This window comes from Bombina bombina, chromosome 5 (genome assembly GCF_027579735.1).
Source record: "Bombina bombina isolate aBomBom1 chromosome 5, aBomBom1.pri, whole genome shotgun sequence".
Lineage (NCBI taxonomy): Eukaryota > Metazoa > Chordata > Amphibia > Anura > Bombinatoridae > Bombina > Bombina bombina.
The window spans coordinates 400,641,308-400,664,798 of NC_069503.1; the positions used below are offsets into that span (position 1 = coordinate 400,641,308).

Sequence of the window (23,491 nt, forward strand, 5' to 3'; positions counted from 1 at the left end):
GTTGCTTAAAATTGTATGCTCTATCTGAATCATGAAAGAAAATTTTTGGGTACAGTGTCCCTTTAAATCAAGAATTTTATTTCTAATGTATGTAATTGTATTTCAGCACAACATAATTCCTAAAATATTGCACATAGTGTGTGCTTCATCACTTATTTAGGATCTTGAGCATAGCTGAGTAGGTTATTCAAAAAATTCTGCGGCCTCTTGGCTTTTTATGGCCTAAAAAAAAAAATTTCAAAAGAGAAAGCCAGCGTGAAAAAAATATTTGAACAAAAATGTAAAAGTACCATTTATTTACAATAAACTATAATAAAGTAAGTACCACATTTACAGCAAGTTCAGAAGTAACATTTTTCTGTAGAGGCTAAAGAGGCAAACTATATGAGATAAAGAGTTCAGAGGCAAAAATATTAGAAGCCATGTCTCATTGGCTGCCAGGATTTACCAGTCTTCATGCAGATTTATTCAACAAGTACGAGCGGTAGCTTCTTGCCTCTGTCATACCTTGTAACACGAAGCCATTGTTCAAAATAGATCCGTATTTATAAAAATCTACAGAGTTGGATCTGTATGTTATTTTTTCCTTTATCCGACCAGCTTAAAGTTTACTACTTATGAAATGTAGATTTTTATATTAAGTTTTTATCTTAAAACTACAACCAGAGGAAAGATATGTAAATAGACTATATGCATCCAAATTTAATACATTGTGGGGTTTTTTGAAGGATTTCTATAATCCTACCATAAACCTAACATTTTGTTTTTATTATTGTGAGTTCTGTCCCTAAACTATTTAATTTATTACCAGATTGACATGTAAAATATTTGAATGCACATCAATAGTGTTAATATACGGTGCATTACTGTGTGCAGAGGTGTTTCAGTCACACCCATTGCTAACAAGTGCATAAGATCCAGCCCATGGCATCTCCATAGACAAACTTTTGAAGTAAAATTGGTTGCACTGAAAAGCTCAGTGACTTTAAATGTGGCAATGTAATTAGGATGCCACAAGTCCGTTCATGACATTTCTGGCCTACTAGATCAGCCCAGGTCACCTGCTAGTGCTATTTTTGTGAAGTGGAGACATCTAGGATGAACAATAGTCCATCCAGAAAATGGTAGACCACACAAACCTCACAGAGCAGAGCTGTTGGACGCTTAAAGGGACAGTATACTAGAAAATAGTTTTTCCCTTAATGTGTTTCCAATTCCTTTTTTTACCAGCTGCAGAGTATAAAAGGAAATTTATGCTTACCTGATAAATTGATTTCTTCTACGATACGACGAGTCCACGGATTCATCCTTATTTGTGGGATATTATCCTCCTAACAGGAAGTGGCAAAGAGCACCACAGCAGAGCTGTCTATATAGCTCCTCCCTTGACTCCACCACCCAGTCATTCGACCGAAGGTATAGGAAGAAAAAGGAAAAACTAAAAGGTGCAGAGGTGACTGAAGTTTAGAACACAAAAATATCATCTGTCTTAAAATTGACAGGGAGGGCAGTGGACTCGTCGTATCGTAGAAGAAATCAATTTATCAGGTAAGCATAAATTTTCTTTTCTTCTACTAGATACGACAAGTCCACAGATTCATCCTTATTTGTGGGATACAATACCAAAGCTACAGGACACGGATGAATGAGAGGGATAAGACAGATACCTAAACAGAAGGCACCACTGCTTGAAGAACTTTTCTCCCAAAAATAGCCTCAGAAGAAGCAAAAGTATCAAATTTGTAAAATTTGGAAAAAGTATGAAGGGAAGACCAAGTCGCGGCCTTACAAATCTGTTCAACAGAAGCATTGTTTTTAAAAGCCCATGTGGAAGCCACCGCTCTAGTAGAATGAGCTGTGATTTTTTTAGGAGGCTGTTGTCCAGCAGTCTCGTATGCCAAACGGATGATGCTTTTCAGCCAAAAAGAAAGAGAGGTAGTCATAGCTTTTTGACCCCTACGCTTTCCAGAATAAACAACAAATAGGGAAGATGTTCGGAAATCCTTGGTCGCTTGTAAGTAAAACTTCAAGGCACGAACAATGTCCAAGTTATGTAACAGACGCTCCTTCTTAGAAGAAGGATTAGGACATAGAGAAGGAACAACAATTTCCTGATTAATATTCTTATTTGAAACAACCTTAGGAAGAAAACAGGCTTGATTCTAACTAAAGCCTGACAAAACGACTGAACGTCTGGGACATCCGCCAGACGCTTATGTAGTAAGATTGACAAAGCAAAAATCTGTCCCTTTAAGGAACTAGCTGATAGCCCCTTCTCCAATCCTTCTTGGAGAAAGGACAAAATCCTAGGAATCCTGATCTTACTCCATGAGTAGCCCTTGGATTCGCACCAATAAATATATTTACGCCATATCTGATGGTAAATGTTCCTAGTGACAGGCCTTCGAGCCTGAATCAAGGTATCAATGACCGACTCAGAGAATCCCCGCTTAGATAAAATCAAGCGTTCAATCTCCAGGCAGTCAGTTGCAGAGAAATTAGATTTGGATGTTGGAACGGACCTTGAATGAGAAGGTCCTGTCTCTGTGGCAGTTTCCACGGTGGCAGGGATGTCATTTCCACCAGATCTGCGTACCAAGTCCTGCGTGGCCACGCAGGCGCTATGAAGATTACCAAAGCCCTCTCCTGTTTGATTCTTGCAATCAGACGAGGTAGGAGAGGAAAAGGTGGAAACACACAAGCCAGGTTGAACGACCAAGGTACTGCTAGAGCATCTATCAGTACTGCTTGAGGATCCCTTGATCTGGACCCGTAACAAGGAAGTTTGGCATTCTGACGAGATGCCATCAGATCCAATTCCGGCATGCCCCATTGATGAATCAATGCCGCAAACACCTCCGGATGGAGCTCCCACTCCCCCGGATGAAAAGTCTGACGACTTAGAAAATCCGCTTCCCAGTTCTCTACTCCTGGAATATAGATTGCTGATAGAGGGCAAGAGTGAGTCTCTGCCCATTGAATTATCTTGGAAACCTCTATCATCGCTAGAGAACTCTTTGTTTCCCCCTTGATGATTGATATATGTCACAGTCGTGATATTGTCAGACTAGAATCTTATGAATTTGGCCGAGGCCAGCTGAGGCCATGCTTGAAGCGCGTTGAATATTGCTCTCAGCTCCAGAATATTTATTGGTAGTAGTGACTCCTCCTGAGTCCAAACACCCTGAGCCTTCAGGGAATTCCAGACTGCACCCCAGCCCAAGAGGCTTGCGTCCATCATCACTATGAGCCATGCTGGCCTGCGGAAGCACATTCCTTGGGACAGATGATCCTGTAACAACCACCAATGAAGTCTCTGGTCTCTAGATCCAGATTTATCCAAGGAGATAAATCTGCATAATCCCTATTCCACTGTCTGAGCATGCACAGCTGCAGTGGTCTGAGATGCAAGCGAGCAAATGGAACTATGTCCATTGCCGCTACCATTAACCCAATGACCTCCATACACTGCGCCACCGATGGCCGAGGAATGGAATGAAGTGCTCGGCAAGTAGTTAGGATCTTTGACTTTCTGACCTCCGTCAGAAAAATTTTCATGTCTACTGAGTCTATCAGAGTTCCTAGGAATGGAACTCTTGTCAGTGGAACTAGTGAACTCTTTTGTATGTTCACCTTCCACCCATGAGTTCTTAGAAAAGCCAACACGATGTCCGTGTGAGATTTGGCTAGATGGTAAGTTGACGCCTGAATCAAAATATTGTCCAGATAGGGCGCCACTGCTATGCCCCGCGGTCTTAGAACTGCCAGAAGGGACCATAGCACCTTTGTGAAGATTCTGGGAGCTGTGGCCAACCCGAAAGGAAGGGCCACAAACTGGTAATGTTTGTCCAGGAAGGCGAACCTGAGGACTGGTGATGATCTATGTGGATAGGAATATGAAGATATGCATCCTTTAAATCCACGGTGGTCATATATTGACCCTCCTGGATCATTGGTAAAATTGTTCGTATGGTCTCCATCTTGAATGATGGGACTTTTAGAAATTTGTTCAGACTTTTGAGATCTAAAATCGGTCTGAAGGTTCCCTCTTTTTTGGGAACCACGAACAGATTTGAGTAAAACCCCTGTCCCTGTTCTAATTTTGGAACTGAGCAGATTACACCCATGGTATAGAGGTCTTCTACACAGCGTAAGAACGCCTCTCTTTTTGTCTGGTCTATAGACAACCGTGAAAGATGAAATCTCCCTCTTGAGAGAGAATCCTTGAATTCTAGTCGATACCACTGGGTCACGATTTCTAATGCCCAAGGATCCTGAACATCTCTTGCCTGAGCGAAGAGAGAAAGTCTGCCCCCTACTAGATCCGGTCCCGGATCGGGGGCTGCCCCTTCATGCTGTCTTGGTAGCAGCAGTGGGCTTCTTGGCCCGTTTACATTTATTCCAGGTCTGGTTAGGACTCCAGACAAACTTGGATTGTGCAAAATTCCCCTCCTGCTTAGTAGCGGAGGAGGAAGTAGAGGGTCCACCTTTAAATTTTCAAAAGGAACGAAAAATATTCTGCTTGGTCCTCATTTTAACCGTCTTAAGGAAGGGCATGACCTTTACCTCTAGTAATGTCGGAAATGATCTCCTTTAGTTCAGGCCCGAACAGGGTCTTACCCTTAAAAGGAATAGCTAAAAGCTTGGATTTAAATGACACGTCAGCCGACCAACACTTATGCCATAATGCTCTACGCGCTAAAATGGCAAAGCCTGCATTCTTTGCAGCTAATTTAGCCATTTGGAAAGCGGCATCTGTAATAAAAGAATTAGCAAGCTTGAGAGCTTTAATTCTATCCAAAATATCATCTAATGGGGTCTCTACCTTAAGAGACTCCTCTAGAGCCTCAAACCAAAAAGCTGCAGCAGTAGTTACTATAACAATGCACGCTATAGGTTGTAGAAGAAAACCCTAATGAATAAACAATTTTTTTAGAAGACCCTCTAATTTTTTATCCATAGGATCTTTGAAAGCACAACTGTCCTCAATAGGTATAGTTGTACGCTTAGCTAGGGTAGAAATAGCCCCCTCCACCTTAGGGACTGTCTGCCACGAATCCCGAATAGTGTCAGATATGGGAAACATTTCTTAAAAGTAGGAGGGGGAGAGAACAGAATGCCTGGTCTATCCCATTCCTTAGTAACAATGTCCGAAATTCTTCTAGGGACTGGAAAAACATTAGTGTAAGTAGGGACCTCTAGATATTTATCCATTTTACACAACTTATCTGGTGGGATGACAATAGGGTCGCAATCATCCAGAGTCGCTAAAACCTCTCTGAGTAACAAGCGGAGGTGTTCAAGCTTAAACTTAAAGGCCGTCACATCTGAGTCTGTTTGAGGGAACATCTTTACTGAGTCTGAAAGCTCTCCATCCGACAGTAATTCCCCCACCCCCAATTCAGAACACTGTGAGGGTACATCGGAGATGGCCAATAAAGCATCAGAGGGCTCAGCATTTACTCTAATACCTGACCTACTGCGCTTACCCTGTAAACCTGGCAGTTTAGATAATACCTCTGTAAGGGTAGTAGACATAACTGCAGCCATATCTTGCAAGGTGAAAGAATTAGACGTGCTAGAAGTACTAGGCGTCGCTTGAGCGTGCGTTATGGGTTGTGACACTTCGTGAGAAGTAGATAGCATAACCTGATTCTCTTCTGACTGGGAATCATCCTGAGACATACTTTTATCACCTAAAATATGTTCTTTGCCATGTAAGGCCCTTACAGTACATGAGGGACACATTTTAAGTGGGGGTTCCACAATGGCTTCTAAACACACAGAACATTGACTTTCCTCAATGTCAGACATGTTAAAACAGGCTAGTAATGACCATAAACAGGCTTGAAAACACTTTATTAAGTGAAAAAAATAATCAGAAAAACGGTACTGCACCTTTAAGAGAAAAAGCGTACACATTTTTCCAAAATTGCTCTAAAATGTCATAATTATCCCAATTTTAGAATATATGTGTCTTATCTTGCTAGCTAGGATTGCACCACAAGAAAAGTTATGCTTAACCCTTAATGGGCAAAAACATTACTCAAAAAAACACGTTATGATTAACCAATCAACCCCCTGCACCTCGCCACAGCTCTGCTGTGGCGCCTACCTGCCCTCAGGGGTCTGTGAAAACACTCTAACCCATCGATTAGGCCAAATCTTTCCTTTGAGGCCCACCGGAGCTGGAGCTTGCTGCTTGCATGGGGAATTCAACTGCGTAACTGAGGCGCGAAATTAGGCCCAGCCCATCTACATCGATGTCTCTCTGTCTTGTAAAAAAACGCTCTAAAGCGGTCTATAACCTAGCCATGTGGGTTTCTATATACCCAGGTCTTAAGAAAGCCATGTGAACCCTCCATTGCCATCAAAGTAAAAACGTTTGCTTTACACAAAAAAACATTAATTGCCTTCCAAACATAAAATCGTTTTGCTCCAACAAAAACATTGTCATCAGTGTCAACCATTTTTTAAGCCCAACATACAGGTCCCAGTAATACCCTTCTATTTCATGTAGGATTACTGCTTACCCCTTCCCATATGGGAATACTGTCAACCAGTTCTGAAATAACAGTCTCTCCAGAAAAAAAAAATGACTGAACATACCTCAATACTAGTAGCATAAAAAACGTTCCTCACACTGAAGTTTCTTAAGTACTCCTCAGCCATTCTGTGGGAACTACTCTGGATCTTAGTGACAACTGCTAAGATCATCAGTCTCCAGGCAGAAATCTTCATCCATCTGCTGCCTGGGAATAAATAGCACTCACCGGTACCATTTAAAATAAAAAAAGTCTTGCTTGAAGAAAATAAAAAACTATCATATTTATCACCTCTTCACTTTACCCTTCCTATTACTTAGTATAGGCAAAGAGAAGGGTGGAGTCAAAGGAGGAGCTATATAGTCAGCTCTGCTGTGGTGCTCTTTGCCACTTCCTGTTAGCAGGAGGATAATATCCCGCAAGTAAGGATGAATCCATGGACTTGTCGTATCTAATAGAAGAAAAAATATGAGATTTGCTTTTTAAGGCTTATTTGTGTATATGAATTAGCTGATTTTGTGTTTTGAAGCCACAACCTAATAAAATGGTTTAAGTTCATCGGTATAATCAGATCTCATTACTTTATCACATTGTGTAAATATACCTGCTTCTTTATCTTATATGTGTCCATAAACCAATACTTGGACAGAACAATGGAAAATTAACATTTTATTAGCTTATCTCTTCTATAACCCACTGAGTGTTATTTCTTCTACTGGCTGTGTTAACACTGCTTGGCCTTGAGGCCAAAAACTTTCAGGATGGGTGGGGATATGACAGGCTAAATAAACAAATTAAAATGCCAATATAAGGTTAATGCTAAATACTTGTAAACAATTGAATACACTCCAGCAGGTAAAGTGGATCACTGGAAACAAACTAAAGGGGAGAACATTTTTGAGTAAACTGTCCCTTTAAGTGTCTGTTGTATCACTAACTACAGGGTTCCAAACTGCCCCTTGAAGCAACATTAACACAAAAACTGTTGGGAACTTCATAAAACAGGTTTCTATGACTGAATAGCTGTACACAAGCCTCATAAATATATGCAATGCCAAGTGTCGCTGGAGTAGAGTAAAGCATACTGTTTCACTATCTGGCAGTCTGATTCTGGATGTATATGATTTCAGGATGTCATAGATCAGTGATGGCGAACCTTGGCACTCCAGATGTTTCAGAACTACATTTCCCATGATGCTCGACTTCACTTCAGGGACAGGATACACCAATTTTTATATAACTGCATGTAATGGACACTACTATAAAGAATAATATGCACAGATACGGATATAAAAATCCAGTATAAAACCGTTAAAAAAAAAAAAAAACACTTACTTAGAAGCTTCCAGTTTAGCTCTGTTAAAAAGGTTACTGGTACACCCACTGCAAGTGGGAAATAGCAGACACTCCCCCCGTACCCCTTCCTTTGCATATGAAAAGACCCTTTACACAAACAGAAGCAAGCTAGAGCAGGTATACGTCAGTATTCTCCTAAAACTTTGGAGCTTGGTTAGGAGTCTGAAAATCAGAGCAATGTTATTTAAAAATAAACAAAACTATAATTTAAAAAAAAAAAAAAAAAAAAAAACCTTTATGGGCTATATAAATAGATCATCTACAAAACAATTATGCCAAAAAAAAACGAGTGTATAATGTCCCTTTAAGCATCATGGGGAAATGTAGTTCTGAAACATCTGGAGTGCCGAGGTTTGCTTTCACTGTCACAGACTGTATAACTTTTGGGGAATGTTAGCCGTCTTTGCCAGGTAAAGCTTTCACCTAACACTACTGTGATCCTTCAAATAGAAAATATGCTAAAGGACAAAAACTCTTCACTTACAATGTTATGTTATTTGCGAGAAGACTCCGTTTTCAACTGTGGTTAGATAAGAAATTCCCAACTTTAGCCAATGCTTTGCTGCAACAAATACTTTACTAACAAGCTTTGAGATATTCAAGTCAGAATTGTTTTCTTTATGACGAAATGAGAGACATATGCTGACACTACAGCATAGGTTACAGAAACAAATACTGTACCCACTCAGAAACTAATACCCGATTGCTTGGATCTCTCATGAGCTATATGCTACTTAGATCATTTATCTGATTAAAAAGGGTTGGCACCCTGAGGATAGTTATTCAGATCTATGTTCATTATTTTTTAGGTTTGACATAAAATGTAAACAATACCTTTTAGCTCTAAAACTGATACTAAAATATTTTGTTGCAGTTCTTAAAAGATTTAAAATAAATAGATGACAAATGGAAACTTTATAGATGAACAAAGAGCTTTGATAGTTTATATCTGGTGTATATGCACTTTAAGAAGACCCTGTTTTAAAGGGACACTGAACCCAATTTTTTTCTATTGTGATTCAGATAGAGCATGACATTTTAAGCAACTTTCTAATTTACTCCGATTATCAAATTATTTTCATTCTCTTGGTATCTTTATTTGAAATGCAAGAATGTAAGTTTAGATGCCGGCCCATTTTTGGTGAACACACTGTGTTCTTGCTGATTGGTGGATAAATTCACCTACCAATAAACAAGTGCTTTCCATGGTCCTGAACCAAAAAATAGCTTAGATGCCTTCTTTTTCAAATAAAGAAAGCAAGAGAAAGAAGAAAAATTGATAATAGGAATAAATTAGAAAGTTGTTTAAAATTGCATGCTCTATCTGAATCACAAAAGAAAAAATGTGGGTTCAGTGTCCGTTTAAATTTACCTAAAATCACATTAAATAATTCCCAGTAAGCACTGTGTTATATAATTTCTTATTTGTCAATCATTTGTATAAATAAAGTTTGAAGAAAAAGACAAAAATCTGGATTTGTCAGATGTCTGGAGAATTCTACCTATCGGAATACATAATGCCTACTGTAAAGTTTGGTGGAGGAGGGATAATGGTCCTGGGGCTATTTTTCAGGGTTTGGGCTAGGTCTCTTAAAAAGGGACATTCCAGCCAAAATTGAGACAGGTGCATTTCACTTTTGAATAGAAACAGTTTTTCAATATACATGTATTAACAAAATGCTTCTATTAAAAGCTATTGCTGTTTCAAAAGAGTATTTAAGTATGCACTGTGCACCAGCATTTTAAACACAGCACTTGCTCAGAGAGCCTAAGGTGTTTGCATCATCTGGTAATGACTAAGTTTGGCAATTGCTGGCATAATACATGCCCCACTGGTGCTCTGAGCAGCTGCAGTATTTAAAATGCTGGTGCACTGAGAATAGCTAGCTTCACGTGCAGAGAAAAATGTTAACACTAAAACAGTGATAAATTGTACTAGAAGCATTTTTGCCAATACATGTACATTGCAAATATGTTTCAATTAAAAATGTAATTAATCTATGTGCATTTCAATTTTGACCGGAATGTCCCTTTAATGATACAGGATAGAAAGACATTTCAGACAACTATGTGCTTCCAAATTCATAGCAACTGTTTGGGCAAGACCCTTTCCTGTACCAGCATGACTTTGCCTGTGCACAAAGTGAGGACCATGAACTTGAGTGGCCTGCAGAGAGCCCAGACTTCAACCCCACTGAACATCTTTGGGGTGAACTTGAATGCTGATTGGGAGCCAAAGCTTTACATCTGACATCAGTGCCTGACCTCCCAATGCTCTTTTGGCTGAATGGACACAAAGTCTCCCTAGACAAACTCAAAAATCTTATGGAAAGCCTTTCCAGAAGAGTAGAGGCTCTTATTTCCACAAGGGGGGAAACTCCTTATTAATGCCCATGGTTTTTAAATGGGATGTCCAACAAGCTCACATAGGTATGATGGTCAGATGTCAATACTTTTAGCCAATGTGTCTAGGTAAGCTTTTCAACAGATGATATCAAGAGAACCAAGTACATTTGATAAAAGAGGTATATTAAAAAGTATTTTGCTCTATGTGAACCATGAAAGTTTACATTTTAAGTTTCATGTGCGTTTAAAATGGCATAAAGCAATTACAAGACTTCTTTTCAGTGTTAAAGGGATAGTCTTATTTTTAAAAAAGATAAATCATCCCTTTGTTACCAATACTCCTATTTTTCAAAACCAACACGGTTATATTAATATACTTTTACCTCCGTGATTACCTTATATCTAAGCCTCAGCAGGCTTCCCCCTTATTTCAGTTCTTTTGACACACTTGCATTTTAGCCAATCAGTGTTGACTCAAAGAACTGCACAGGAGTGAGCACAGTGTTATACTAGCGCTGTCTAGCTGTGAAAAACTAAAAATGCACTGAGATAAGAGGCGGCCTTCAAGGGCTTAGAAACCAGCATATACGCCTACTTAGGTTTAGCTTTCAACTAAGAATACCAAAAGAACAAAGCAAATTTGATGATAAAAGTAAATTGGAAAGTTATTTTAAATTGCATGTCCTATCTGACTGTCCTTTTAACACAAATTAAGATCTAGGCCCAAAGTGAGATTTATGTAGAGGGGGGGAAAAAAACCTAGGTTTGCATTAATTGTTTTTCATTACCCTGACTACACAAACAATTGGAGTCAATAATGGAGTAGCCATGGCTTACTTTGATGATTCAGATAAAGCATGTAATGTTAACCAGCATTCCAACTTTTATTCTCTAATTTGCTTCATTTTCTTGGTATCCTGTTTCACCGGTGCTCTAGTACAGATATCCTCAAAAGCTGGCCTGTAAGGGAGACCTGGGGACGGGTTTGAGAACCAGTGCACTACGGTGAGCTAGCCGGTGATTGCTGGCTGCACATATATTGCATCTTGTCATTAGCTCACCTGATATGCTCAGCTAGCTACCAGTAGTGCATTGCGGATCCTTCAACAAAGCATATCAAAAGAATGAAGAAAATTTGATACTCTTAATAAATTGCAAAGTTATTTACAATTGTATGCTGAAATTGTCTTTTGGTAAACAAATGTAGCAAACAATGTTTATTTGTTTTAATGGCTTAACAAAAGCAATGTACCCTGTACATTACCTGTCACTTGGGTCTTCCAGAGATTTAAGAACGTGGGTCTTGCCAACAGTGGTGAGACCGTAACATCTATACATGCCCCACTGCCCGCGGCCTGCAGAAGTAGCGCAGTGTTACCGCTGTCAGCAGTTCTGTGCTATTAAAGCCCTGTAAGCGCTACAGACAGCTAAGCCAACTAAGGGCGTACAAATATTTACACTGGTCTATGTTATTCTAAAGCAGGAAAACAGAAATGTCTTGTAACTGCAAGGTGTTTACTGTCGCTTCAAACAATGTGAGAAGGGGGGAAATAAATAATGAAAGCATATGCATAGTTTTTATATCACACATAACTAAACATTTTATAAATCAATGGGTTTTATGTGCTCTTAAATGAACAACACCAAACGTGTTATTGTTTAAAAAGATAGATAATGCCTTTACTACCCATTCCCCAGCTTTGCATAACCAACATTGTTATATTAATATACTTTATTACATTTAAACCTCTAAATTTTTGCCAGTTTCTAAGCTACTACAGACAGCCTCTTATAACCTGCTTTTTTATTAGCTTTTCACAACAGGAGAAAACATTTTTGCTCACGCCCCTGGGTTGTGGATGACACTGCACTAATTGGCTAAAATGCAAGCCAATAGATAATAAATAAAAAGCCATGTGATAAGGGGGCTGTCAAACGAGGATTAGATACAAGGTTATCACATAGGTTAAAAGTACCGGTATATTAAATATATACATGTTGGCTGTGCAAAACTGGGGAATGGGTAATAAAGGGATAATCTATATTTTTAAACAATAAAAAAAAAAAAATTGAGTTGACTGTCCCTTTAAGCATCTTGGGTACCAAATTTGCTGAGGCCAATGACGAGCATATTAATGAGTTCCTCCACTGATCAAAGAGTTGCTGTGTAACATGCAACATTGGCAGAGATCACAAGCCTGCATGGTGCACTCAAGATTCTTTGAAGACAGGGCAAAAAAGTCTTACTCTAGCTCAATACAAGGCAATTAGAGGTAAAGATTTTTACATTATGGGTATAGGGATCTGCAAAGCCTTAAAGGGACATGAACCCCTATTTTCTTTCTTTCTTTAATGGTTCAGATAAGTATGCTATTTTAAATAATTTTCCAATTTATTTCTATCTAATTTGTTTTGTTGTATTTGTATCCTTTGTTGTAAAATATACCTAGGTAGAACCAGACGCTGCTGAGTGGTGGCTGCCCATATATGCATCTTGTCATTGGATTTCAGGTAAATTCCAGTAGTGCATTACTGCTCCTTCAACAAAGGATACCAAGAAAGTTAAACAGATTAGATTAACAGAAGTAATCTGGAAAGTTGTTTAAAACTGTATGTTCTATACAATGATAAAAGAAAAAAAATGTGGGTGTCATATCCCTTTAATGTATAAAATAAGCAATATTTATATTTCATAGTTTAACTTGAAAAAGGTTTGTTCTGGCACACAAATATACCAAGGTATTACTATTTTCCATGTACAGAGAAATAAAAAAACCCACTAGATTTAAACACTGATGAACATTGCAAATTATTCCCTGTGCTGAATTATTTGGCTCTTTAAAAACTTAGGTAAAAACAACAACAACCTAAACCAAAAGTTGTTGCAGTGTTTAGGGTATTTCCCACTAGATTTCTACAACACATAGGATATTAATTCTGACACATGTAAACCATTTTTTAAATATTTATATACCAAACCTTTTGCCTGTTTCCTAAAAAATAAAAAATTGCACTTAGCTCTTCAATTGATTTAATTTCACACACACACACAGAAAAGCTTAGGATAATCACAGTGATTAAGATATGTGCCCAAAATTACTCATATAATGTTAACAAAATATAAAAAATGTGTTCAATATATATATATATATATATATATATATATATATATATATATATATATATATATATATATATATATGGGCTCGACAAACCCAGGAGCCTGGTAGCCACTGGCTCCTAGAATTTTACCCCTGGCTCCTAACTTTTTGGCTTATTCTCCATGCATCTATATACAAATCCAACGGTCTGGCTCCTAAAAATATGCCTGGCTCCTAAATATTCTTACTGGCTCCTAATTTTTAAACACATTTGTCAAGCACTAATAAAACAGTGTATCCCACAGATCATGTTACCAAGTTCATTGCAGTGACTGTAACAACAAGATGCCACAATCCTGTATCTGTAATCAATAAGGGTGATTCCACATACATTAGAAGGAAGTACCCATTTATTTAGGTCTGCTTTTCATTATTGTGGGGGGAGGGAGGTCCTCAAAAGTAACCAAAAAGACAGAAGGCACCCCCCACACACACACAGATCCCAAGGGATTGTTAGGAGGTGGCAGGTCACATAACCCTGAGATTAGAAAATATTTGATTGCCTGTAATAGAACATTTAAAAGGAACGGTCTACACCAAAATGGTTGTTTTAAAAAAAAAATTATGTAATGCCTTTAACTACCTATTCCCCCAGCTTTGCACAACCAACATTGTTATATAATATACTTTATAACATTTAAAAGGGGCATTGTACACTAGATATTTATTTGCATAAATGTTTTGTAGATGATCTATTTATATAGCCATCTGAAAGTGTTTTTATAAAAATGTATAGTTTTGCTTTTTTTTTTTTTTTTTTTTTTTTTTTTTTTTTTTTAAGAACATTGTGCTGATTTTCAGTCTCATAGCCAAGCCCCAGTGTGTCAGATGTATACACGTGTTTAGAGACTCCTGCAGGCTTTTGTTTATGTTGTCTTTTCATATGCAGGGAAGGGGGGAGGTGGGGGCGTGTCTGCTTTTTTTGTGTACCCAGACCCTTTCAGTTGGTGTCCCAGACTACCTCATCAACACTGCTAAACTATGAGCTTTTAAGTTTTTAAAAAAAAAATAATATATATATATATATATATATATATATATACATATATACTGGATTGTTAGATCAGTATCTGCATATTCTTTGTTATAGTAGAGTCTATTACATGCAGTTATATGAAAATTGGTGTATACCGTACCTTTAAACCTCTAATTTTATGCCTGTTTCTAAGCCACTAAAGAAAGCCTCCTATTACATACTTTTCATTAACTTTTCACAAGAAGAGACTGCAAGTTCATGTGGGCTATATGGATAACATTTTGCTCTCTCCCGTGTAGTTGTGGCCGACACTGCACTAATTGGCTAAAATGCAAGTCAATAGATAATAAGTAGCCATGTGATCAGGGGGCTGTCATAATTGTCTTAGATACAAGGTAATCAGAGGTTAAACGTATATTAATATAACCATGTTGGCTGTTCAAAACTGGGGAATGGGTAGTAAAAGGATTATCTTTTTAAACAATAACAATTTGGGGAAGACTGTCCCTTTGACATATTCTATCAATAATCCAAATAGTGGATTTACATTTAGCAAAATAAAATTAAAGCTCAAACAGCAGATAAACAATCATTATCCCAAAAGATGCCCCCTGACCATAGTCACACAATGTTGTACACCCTTGTTAAAGTGTTTTGCACACTGCACAAGGTGCCATTCCTCATTCACCCAGAGGCAGTTTTCACCAAAATGCCCCTGATGTACAAAAGTAAAGGGGGCTACATCTGATCTCACAAACTGGGAAACAGTCATGAACAATGAGGAAAGACCTAAAACACAAAAGGGGTCAGTTGAGGTCGATCCCATCATGCAACCTGCATCCCCTATCACTGAGCTGTTAGTGAAAGACCCAAACATATTGTCATAGGCCAATTAACTCACTGGCTGCAAGGGAAGACATGCAATGACAATTAACCCCTTAGTCTCCAGGAAAGGATTCCACACAATGTGTTGCAGACCCTCTTTGTTCTGTACACATTTCAACAGACCCTCATCCCCAATGTAAAGAAAATATAATCGTTATCTCCAGTATACACACACTTACCACCCAGGTGAGTCCTCCACTTCCTCCTCCAAGACCACCTCCTCCTGGAGACTTGGACATCCTCAGCCTCTTATAATGGGATAGCAGGAAAACGTGTATTAATAAATAAAGCCCAGAAATGAGAGAGAGAGTCGGCACCTATTGTGCGGCGGAGCTCCTCCCCCGTGTGCAAGCACCGAGTACAGGCCTATCCGCTCTCACCCGCTGCGCCTCTCGGTGCAGGGCCCCCAGGTTGCTGTGCTCACGCCGTCACGGGGCTGCGGCCTGGCCGGTGCGTGCTGCCACGGTGCTGATAAGATTGTCTGGGAAGCATCCAACGCACAGAAATTGATGTAAGATCATTAAATAACAACCGTGTTCATATACTCCTGCGGGTGATCGTTTCGTAGTTACAATGATCCGCTATGTGCATGCGCGTCATAGGTGCCGCGATTCATCTGGGAGGCCGTATCCACTTTGTATAAGGCAGCCGCGGTCCAAAGACCTGAACCCCGGTGCCCCCTCCTCTTTCTCACGCAGACAATACACCAACGCCGCTTCCGCTCTCCTCCGCCACACACGGGGCCCGGGAATGCGTCGCAGCCAATGACCAGGCGGCTGCTGTGTGACGTCACGACACAAAGAGGCGGAGTTACGAGGGAGATAGAGCGTTTGGAGTGCGAGGGGAGGAAGGATGCGAACTTGATGTCACCGCGAGGAGCATGCAGGATTCTGTTGCCAGATACTTTGGTGCAACGGCTGCTGCTGCTTATTACAGTGTCACAGCTACACGCAACTGACTCAGCTTAATAGCTCGAGATGCAGTCCTTGCACTTATTTATTTGGTATAAATACTGTGACGGGAACTAAACTAGCACTGTGTAATCCATTTGCTTTCAGTCAGCAATAAGCTGAGCAATAATATCGCGGTTCCGCAAGGCTACGTCTTGTGTGGTTTGTCAACGCAGTAGCTAAAAGTCTGGATATATTTTAATGCGCATGAATTGTGTATACAATGTTTCAAGCTCTTTCGCAATATTTGCATCAGCTGCAGGGTTTGGCTTAAAATGAGTAGGAAAGCTTTATGTTATCATTTTATTACAAAACTTATATCGCAAATAGAAATTGCTGATTTTTTTTTTTTTTAATACATTTTAGGAATATAGAGGGAATTTCACAGAAAAACTTGCCCAAAATACCATATCATTTTTGTTGTCAGTTTAGAGTAGTGCATTGTTTTTATTTATGTATCAACACTTTTTTTTGTTTTCCTTTAAAGTAGACAACCCAAGGTATTGATCTAGGATAGGTATATTGCATGCCTCCATTTCGCCGCCAAATGAGATCAAATGCATTTAAAAAAATGTTTTAACTTTTTTTCACTAACTTTGGGTTTCAGAATTTTACATACTGCTTTTGCAATCATGACACAAATGTGTTTGGAAATAGCAGACATCCATGGCTTTAAAGGGAAATGAAACCCAATTTTTTTTTCATTCATGATTTAGAAAGAGAATGCAATTTTATACAACTTTCTAATTTGCTTCCTTCTCTTGATATACTTTTGCTGCAAAGCATATCTAGATAGGCTCAGAAGCTGCTGATTGTGGCTGCACATAGATGCCTTGTGTGATTGGCTGACCCATGTGCATTGCTATTTCTTCAACAAAGGATATCTAAAGAATTAAGCAAATTAAATAATAGAAGTAATTTTGAATGTTGTTTAAAATGGTATTCTCTATCTGAATAATGAAAGAAAACATTTGTGTTTAATGTTCCTTTAAAATAGTTTTTTTGATAATTAGAAGGCTGCTAATTGCAACTGAGCATCATACTACTTAAATTCCTGGCAGGGAAGGGGTTCAATTAGCTGGTAAGTGAAATAATATAGTAAAGAAGGTATTGCCCTCCTACCTGACACTTTTCACCTCCCAATCCCCCCCCCCCCCCCATACCTACCATCTTAGGACGGTACTGGTAATTTGCCAGTGTGCAGTCCTTCTCTCTCTTTTTTTTTTTTTTTTCTTTCTTTCTCTGCAGCATAGTGATTCCTCCTCCCAAACTGCTATCTAACACTCACTCTCTCACTAATGGTGGCTGTCTTTGGTATTGGTCACTATTAGTGGGAGGGTATTCTATTTATTTATTTACATTTTTTATGTAGAGTAATGCCCCCCTCACAATAGGTTTTTAGGGGCCCTGCTCCCAGCATTTTATGTAGTGCAGTGCACCCAACCCTCCCTCTCCCTTTAAAATATTTTTTTCTGCAGTTTTCCCTGAAATATACATTAAACCAGGTAACTGTATTTGGATTCCAAACATTTCCTTAAAGGGACATTATACACTCATTTTTTCTTTGCATAAATGTTTTGTAGATAATCTATTTATATAGCCCATTAAGTTTTTTTTTTTTTTTAAATTAATGTATAGTTTTGCTTATTTTTAAATAACATTGCTCTGATTTTCAGACTCCTAACCAAGCCCCAAAGTTTTATGTGAATACGCTCGACTACCTACTCCAGCTTGCTCCTGTTTGTGTAAAAGGGTCTTTTCATATGCAAAAGAAGGGGGAGGGGGGGAGTGTCTTATTTGCCACTTGCAGTGGGCTTTCCAGCTACCTTTTCAACAGAGCCAAACTGACAGCTTCTAAGTAAGTTTTTAAACAGTTTTATACTGGATTTTTATATCAGTATCTGTGCATCTTATTCTTTATAGTAGTGTCTATTACATGCAGTTATATGAAAATGAGTGTATACTGTCCCTTTAAGTGTTGAGTTAACCTTTTAACGCCGTTATGCCGTTCTATTCCGTCATATTTACACTGGGCTTTAAAGCCGTTATGACGGAATAGAACGTCATATCAAACGGCTGTCCTGAAGCCTTCTGCGCTTCAAGGACTTGATCGCGGTCTGGAGGGCGTTCCTAGGGTTGTAGGGACGCCCCCCAGATGCGATCCAATAATTGAAATCTCGCGATCGTATGCACGATCGCGTAGTTTCAATTTGTCTACATCGGAACAGGTGTTCCGATGTAGACACTTTTACACTGTCACGAAAGGGTTAAAGAAGGGAAGAAATTATTTATTTATATTTTTATGTAACAGAGGAAACCACAAAATGACACACCCACAATAAGGTCAACTATGTCCATTAACTCCATTTAATAGAAGAGGAGACCCCCTGATTCAGCCAGTTATCGCACTTATTGCAGTATGCTTCCAATCTTTCTTGTGCCTGATAAAAGCCCTCCGGCATTTTTAAAAAAAATAGTCCACACAAGTAAGCAGTTCATCCACAAATGGGGGATCAACCTTCTATTTTCTAACTATTTCGATCTTAGTAGGGGTAAAAACAAAAATAGCTAACCTCTTCTTAGCTAGAGGGATCCTGACACCCATGATCATGAAGATGCCCACGTCTGAGGCCATTGTTAACCTAATCCCAAATTTGTTGCAGATGTCAAATACTTGCACCATAACGGGAATTGTTTAGGGCAGCTCCACGGTCCACCATATATGAATGTCTGAACCCACATTACCACATTTCCTCCAACAGTTCGGGAATGTGGGTTGGAAATATCTTAAATAATAGTTTATATAATTTTTAATACTCTCATATGCATGGTACCATTAGAAAGATTGTACAGTACTGTAATCAGTAAGGTAACCTTTATTTCATAAACCAAAAATGCAGGGAGATACAATTGTGACTGGTGGGTTAAAGTTATTTTTTTAATAATTTTATTCTTTAATTTTTTTTTTTATCAGATTTCAAATAGCTGTGGAGCAATATGTTGCTGTGAACGCTGCTGAGAATAAAGTTAAACATGTATGACTAAGTGGGATAAGGTGATTATGTCCTTTCCAATGGAATTCCAACTCCAAACTGTACCCCATGAGACACTCTACTGACTTTATCCTAGAGCAGTGATGGCCAACCTTGGCACTCCAGATGTTTCAGAACTACATTTCCCATGATGTTTAGGCACTCTGAAGACCAGTCAAGCATTATGGTAAACCATCACTGTACTAGAGATTATTTCAAACTCTTGGTATCCACTAGAGTGGAAAAAGCTGTTTTGAAGGAATGGATTAGTTGATAGAAAAATCCCCACTCCCCTCTATTTTAACATTTTGTATTGTACCTTACTATAATTTACTTTATGGTCTGTATTAATGTACCTTTTTGTTGGTCAAATATTTATATACTGTATGTATAAAAAGATTTAGGAATAATTCTGGATTTCTGAATTCTGTATTGTGGGATTTGTACCTGTATTTACAAATGAAATGCATTTATGTACATTTAAATTTTGATTGTTCTATCCCTTTAATCATTTAGCTTGTTTTATTTTTGGCAACATTAAATAAATTAGAATCTCCGGAAGTAAATGTTTGTGCTTTGTTACCTGACATAAATCCTTTTAGTAAGGTTCCTCATAGAAATTACATCTGCTATCCAACATGAGTACTGTAGCGCGCACCATATTACTGCTCCTGTGATAAATATAAAACGTCCACTTGTAATGCAAGTTGTATTGAAGTGCAATATATTGTATACCAATGGTCTTAACCCTTTCGTGACAGGGTTAAATTGTCTACATCGGAACACCTGTTCCGATGTAGACAAATTGAAACTACACGATCGTGCATACGATCGCAAGATTTCAATTATTGGATCGCATCTGGGGGGCGTCCCTACAACCCTAGGAACGCCCTCCAGACCCCGATCAAGTCCTTGAAGCACAGAAGGCTTCAGGACAGCCGTTTGTTATGACGTTCTATTCCGTCATAACGGCTTTAAAGTCCAGTGTAAATATGACGGAATATAACGGCGTTAAAAGGTTAATGTGCCATTCCACCTGCATCTTTGTGCTCCATCTGTTATCTAAGCCTGAGTGGACAGTACTTTAAACTTTGCTCTCCTCACATTTGTTGCATTCAAAGAAGAAATATGCATCTGTACCTCTCCTCAAAGTCACCCCTTGATTGCAGCAGTTTATTTTAATTTTATAGGATGCCCATGTGTGACAACTTTTAAAATATGTACAACAAGCACCTGTCTCTTGTTGCATGTGATATCAATTATTTTGTTTGGGACATTTTTGTTTCTTACCCCTATCTGGAAACATTTCCACATGAATAGCAATATAATTATTGATGAGGTCAAGCACCACTTGCCAGAGCACTTATTGATTTAGCAGAAGAATTCACCTACCTGATGATTTAGTTATAATGCCCTATTTATGTTTAATGTTTTTCAAGCGTTCATTTGCACTGAATGAATGTCTAATACCATTATTTCTGTCATACAATAGAATTTTGACAGCAATATAAGTTTTAAATGTTTACCCATCATTTCCTTTATATGCAGATCTTTTCAATGCAGAGTTTAATTGCTGATATGTACTAAGCATATATAACATTTAATTTGTATGCACATTTTGTGTAAATATAAAATAAATATAACTGATGTCATTATAAATACCAAATGACTCCCCTTGTTGAGGTATGTATGTAATAAAAAGAACATGACTAATTACATTTCATTTCAGCAGCTACAAAATGAGACCTATGTGGGGGTTAAGACTCTGGAATTGCATTGGCCTTTTCTTTTAACCTGAAGGCTAGCTTCTAAGTTTTATTTTTACTACCCACATTAACTGCAAGCTCTAGCACTGCACATGGGGCTGAGAAGGAGGAGGGAGTTGAGGAAAACTGTTTAAAGTGATGGGAAACTCTCCCCTTTATAAAATCAGATCTGGAATGTAAGCGCTATTTTAGATGAAGTTGAATTCATTAGCTTTAATGAAGATGCAGTATAACTTAGTTATTAATATAGATATGAAATTCAAATACTGCATGCTCCTCCGCCCACTTCAAAAGTAACATTTTCTGTGAGCTAACAGATTGAATTGTTGTCCAATCAGCGCTCTCCCCATATGGCACTTTTGTTGTAGCTAGAGCATTGATTGGAGAGTAATTCAATCATTTAGCTGACAGGAAAATTGACTTTTGAAGTGGGTGGTGTAACGTGGGGTATTTGAATTTCATATCTATATTAATAACTAAGTTATAGCGCATCTTCATTGCACATGATGAATAAAACCCCATCTAAAATAGCACTTACATTCTAGATCTGATTTTATAAAGGGGAGAGTTTACCATCACTTTAACCAAAAATATAGAGAAAGGACAGAAGCATTATAGGGCACACTATAGTATATGAAGTGGAGTGAATATCCCAATACGAGAGGGAGGAGGTAACTACAACATACAATTTAACTTTTAATAATAATAGTTACAAGCAAGGTAAAGACATAGTAAAACTTCTATAAAAACATATACACATGCAGGCCCTGTGTTAGGGTGTTCCTATTAGCAACGCAAGTAAAATAGTACCGGATCTCCAACTAAATATCATAGGTTAGCACAAGATGGGTGATTATCCCCAGTGCACAGCGAATAAAAAGATCCCTTTCTATCTGGCCTCTGTTTGGTTTAATTGTGAATCGATGCTTTAGAGATTACTCTGATAATTATGTATGGACTAGCATCCACATAAACATTATTGTATCAATAGGTGCAGCACGGGGATACCCAGTCTTTTTAAATAATTGCACAGGGGTACTGTGAAAGTATAGATAGAGCCTGTGTGGCTCCCAGAGAGAGAGGGATCTTTTTATTTGCAATATTCACAATACTAGTAGTGTGCCCTATAATGCTTCTGTCCTTTCTCTATATTTTTGGTTACATTATTTCTTAGCATTAGGCACTGCCTTCAGTTACACAGGATTAGGAAGTGTATATCCACCCCCTTCTTTCTGACATTGATCAGAGATTTGTGTAAATTGAGGAAAGTAGGCCAGACGATAGATATGGGGGCCGATTTATTAAGCTGCGAATGCCTTCAGGCTGCTCCTTAACTCATCCACCACCTCTGAGGTGGTGGACAGCAATAATCCTGATCAAATACAATCAGGATTTTTGACACCCCCTGCTAGCAGGTGGTTGGCAGCGAATGTGCAGGGGGTGGCATTGCACAAGCATTTCACTAGAAATGCTTGTGCAATGTTAAATTCCGACAGCATATGCTGTCGGCATTTAGCGATGTTGGGCGGACTTGATCTGCTACAGCCGATCATGTCTGTCCGACATTTAATAAATCTACCCCTAAGTATTAAATGATCCTTGTTTCAGCACCACAGTGACAGGAGCTCCAAGCATCCATGTGCATAAGAAGGAAGTGTAAACATTAAACACTTTGGAATGGTGAAATAAAAATGATAAATCTTATATATATATATATATATATATATATATATATATATATATATATATATATATATATATATATATATATATATACATACAATATAGCTGTAATTCCATACTGAAATTTTGAGCATTTCAGTTCCTGTTACAAATGGAAGTGCAGAACACTGTTATTTTCCACACAGCCATTGGCTGCACACTCTAGTGACCTATTTATAACTGTCCCTAATTGGCCACAGCGGAGCAGGTAACCTACGTTTATAACATGGTAGCTCACATTGTTTTACAGACACTAAAACCTTACACTTATTTTGTCAACACATAAACAACTAATGAAACATTTAAAAAAAAAAAATACATCTACATCTTACTCTGACTAATATTTTCTTTAAATGCATCATTTTTTCTAGCATTTGTTTAGTGTTCGTCCCTTTAAAGGGACAGTATACACACATTTTCATATAACTGCATACTGATCTAAATATCCAGTATTTTTTTATTTATTAAATGTACTGAGAAGCTCCCGGATTATCACTGTTGAGGTTAGGCTTGAGCACCCAGTCAAAGGGGCTGGGATCAGGCTATCCCCACAATGCATATGAAAAAACAGATAACATAAACAGGAGCCAGCAGGAGTCTGTAAACGTGTGTATACATCTGACCCTTTGGGGCCTGGTTAGGAGTCTGAAAATCAGCACAATGTTCTTAAAAAATTAAGCAAAACTATATATTTTTACAAAAACACTCCAAGATGGGCTATATAAATGGATCATCTATGAAACATTTATGCA

The 23,491-nt window shown here is 38.3% G+C and overlaps 1 protein-coding gene and 1 long non-coding RNA gene across 2 annotated transcripts in view; one reads left to right on the top strand and one right to left on the bottom strand.

The window, feature by feature from the left end:
• TOP2B (DNA topoisomerase II beta) overlaps positions 1–16,046 on the bottom strand; it is a 109,790-nt gene extending 93,744 nt beyond the window's left edge. Inside the window, exon 1 of the mRNA XM_053714236.1 lies at positions 15,449–16,046. Within this exon, the coding sequence (XP_053570211.1) occupies positions 15,449–15,508 (60 nt within the window). The 5' untranslated portion in view covers positions 15,509–16,046. The remainder of the gene's footprint in view (positions 1–15,448) is intronic.
• A 38-nt stretch (positions 16,047–16,084) lies between these two features.
• LOC128660408 (uncharacterized) lies at positions 16,085–19,759 on the top strand. Its single transcript, XR_008402528.1, has 2 exons — positions 16,085–16,272; positions 19,194–19,759. It is a non-coding gene; the product is annotated as an uncharacterized LOC128660408 (long non-coding RNA).
• The last annotated feature ends 3,732 nt before the right edge of the window (positions 19,760–23,491 follow it).